This window comes from Lutra lutra, chromosome 11 (genome assembly GCF_902655055.1).
Source record: "Lutra lutra chromosome 11, mLutLut1.2, whole genome shotgun sequence".
NCBI lineage: Eukaryota > Metazoa > Chordata > Mammalia > Carnivora > Mustelidae > Lutra > Lutra lutra.
In genome coordinates, this window is record NC_062288.1 from 18,230,880 (window position 1) to 18,233,885 (window position 3,006).

The window sequence follows — 3,006 nt, forward strand, 5'->3', positions numbered from 1 at the left end:
ATATGAAGATGGTTCCATTGTCTAGAAGGAGATAATCTCACCAACCCTGCCCATATTGGCTGAATGATTCTGGATTATTGTTTGTTGCTTGAGATGGATAAGGGCCAAAAGAGGGACGAGTTGGATGAAGATGCCGAAAGAGGTCTTTGAAGGTTTGGAAGGGAACGGTGAAAGACCCATTCCTTCTAGGTTTGTCTCCCTACTCCCTTGCTGTGATAGGAGGGACAGCCCTTGGGGCAGGTCTTCCTTTGTTAATGCACCCAGCTCCATCCACGAATGCACCCACTCACTCTGAGAGGGGCTCTCCCCAAGATGGAGCCGAAGTCCACCTCTTACTGTAGACATGGCATCCTCCCCACATGCCCACCCAACTGTTGACTGGCGTTCAAGGGCCACCACCACCACCCACCCCAGCACCATCTTCCAGGAACTGGCCTCTCCCCCATTAGTCCCCGCCTCTCTTCGGAGAGCACCCAATGGGTGGAGTCGGGGCCGTGGTGGGAGGGGCCCGAGGCGGGCGCATTTAAAGAAAGGCAGAGGGCGAAAGGAGGCTAGAGAGGAGAAGAAAGAAACCAGGGGGCCAGGCGCCGTCCAATGACAAAGCCCAGGGGTGGGCGCCGGCCGCCATCTTGTACCGGGCGGCAGGATATTCACCCGCGTCTTCCGCCCTCGGAGGGGGAGGGGCGGCGGCCGAGGCGAGAAAAGTAGCGAGAGACGCGCCGGCCCGGAGGCGCCAGCAGCGGCCGCCGCCGCGGAGCCGGACGCGGGCGGGGGCGGCGGCGGCGGCGGCGGCAAGACCCGGCGAGCGCGGGCGGCCCCGAGCGGCCTCCGATGCGGCGCAGCGTGAAGAGGCGGCGGCGCCGGCCCCCGGCGGCCCCGGCCACGGCTGCCCGGGGCGGTGGCTTTAGGGCCGGAGGAGGGGCCGAGCTGGAGGCGCGGGAGGAGAAGGTGGTGTACTCGCGGTCGCAACTGTCGCTGGCCGACAGCACCAAGGCGCTGGGCGACGCCTTCAAGCTGTTCATGCCCCGCAGCACGGAGTTCATGAGCTCGGACGCGGAGCTCTGGAGCTTCCTCTGCAGCCTCAAGCACCAGTTCTCCCCGCACATCCTGCGCAGCAAGGACGTCTACGGCTACTCCTCCTGCCGGGCTCTGGTCCCCGACCCCCCGCCGTCCCCCGCAGCCCGCGGCCAGACGCGCAGGCCGGCGGCCAGGAGGAGGCGCCGCGGAGTCCGGGCGGCCGCCGCCCGCCGGAGGGGGGCCCCGCCGGGCCCGCCGCCGCCGCCGCCGTCGCCGCCGCCGCCGGCCCCCGAGGACAGCTGCCCCGCCAAGCCCGCGGCCCCCGGGCCCTGCTTCGGGGGCCGCACCCTGGAGGAAATCTGGAGGGCCGCCACCCCGACGCTGACCACCTTCCCCACCATCCGCGTCGGCGGCGACGTGTGGGGCGAGCGCAGCCTGGCGGCGGCGCGGCGACGGGCACGCCAAGTCCTGCGAGTGAACCTGGAACCCGTGGTGAGGCTTCGCCGCTTCCCGGTGCCCCGGGCGTGAGCCGCGGCCCTGGCCCCTGCGCCCCGGGACGGCTTCCGCCTGGAGGGATGAACAAGTGACAGTCGAGTGTTTACAGATCCGGCCTGGACCGCGTCCCCTAGTGCACTTTACGGGCGAAGAAGCACCGGATGGGCTTTCCCGGCCCGCGTCCCCGGGATGCGGCGCCGCCGTCTGGGACTCCGGGGCAGGTGTGCCCTCTGCTGCCTCCCAGCACCAGGTTTGCGGAAGGAGGAGACAGCTGGACCTGCAAGGGAGGTCCCCTTTCTTCCTAAGCCCAGACTGATACGTCTCCAGGACTATAGGGGCAGATCCGTTTTCTCCCTTTTGGACTCTCTACCTCACTGGTCTGGAAGTCCTCCGAAGTCATTCGTTTTCCAAAGGAATTTGGTTTCGTGCTTGTGTAATAAAGCTAGAATTTACTTGCTGTTCATCCACCCCCCTGCTCCCCCCTTTTTTCTTTTTTGACTGCCACCCCTCTTTCTGGAGGAAAGATCGAATATGTTTTTTTGAAAGGTGTTGCACTAGTTTGTGCTCAGGGTATTCTGAATCCCACTCGTTTCCGAATCTCAACTGGATTCCAAAGCTTTGACCAAGGATATTGTCTAAGAAATTCAAGCTTATGACTCTTAATAGTGTAAGGATTTGTATGGCTTTGAATTTCATGGGCTCAGTGATTACAAACAGATGCAAAGTACAACTGTTTCAGCATTTTTGAGGTGTTTCCTAAAGATTTTATATTGAAATTTAATGTTTATATTTACTGAGCTCCTAAAGGAAATGGTAGAAACTCATAAAGTTTTGTTTAGGAAAAGTTGAATTGTTGAATTCTTTTTAATTGAATAAAATTTAAAGTGCATTGAAACCTCATGGCTTGTGATAAAAAAATAAAAGAATGCGTGAATTATAAAGAACTGGTGTTGGTTAAAGAGATGGGTGGAATCCGATTGGAAATGATTTGGCTTCCTGGTAGTAGTCTAACATTCAGATCTGGGAATATTTCAAGGATAATTTATTTTAAAATGGAAATTGCTTAGGCAAAATGAGTATGTGTAAACGCTGTGATTAAAATGCCAAACAGAATACCCATTGGAATTCTCAGAAGTATTAATGATCTAGAGGGGTGGGGCATTTCTTGGTATCAAATAACTGGTGGAAGTTAACTTGGGGCAAAATAGATTTTCCTTCTATGTTTTTGTTTTTGTTTTTGTTTTTGTTGTTGGATAACAAGAAATGGCTGGATCACGGTCCATCACTCTTAAACATCATGACAATTAGTTTTGCTCCACGAGTTTCCTTTATTATCTTATTTCCATTCATAATTATGTTTGCAGTATTGGTCTTTTGTTTGACAGCCGAAGACCACAGGAATTGAACAGGCGAGCCACACAGAGTACTGACCCTTCTTTTACACTTTTGTAATAGTGTTTATATCACATGGCCCAGTGTGGAATTCTTGATTAT

General features: G+C 56.0%; 1 protein-coding gene across 1 annotated transcript; it reads left to right on the forward strand.

Annotated features, from left to right (window-relative positions):
- The first annotated feature begins 537 nt into the window (after positions 1 to 537).
- Positions 538 to 1,899, forward strand: CCDC71L (coiled-coil domain containing 71 like). Its single transcript, XM_047695531.1, has one exon. It carries the CDS (start codon positions 832 to 834, stop codon positions 1,543 to 1,545), a length of 714 nt encoding a protein of 237 aa, XP_047551487.1. The 5' UTR covers positions 538 to 831; the 3' UTR covers positions 1,546 to 1,899.
- The last annotated feature ends 1,107 nt before the right edge of the window (positions 1,900 to 3,006 follow it).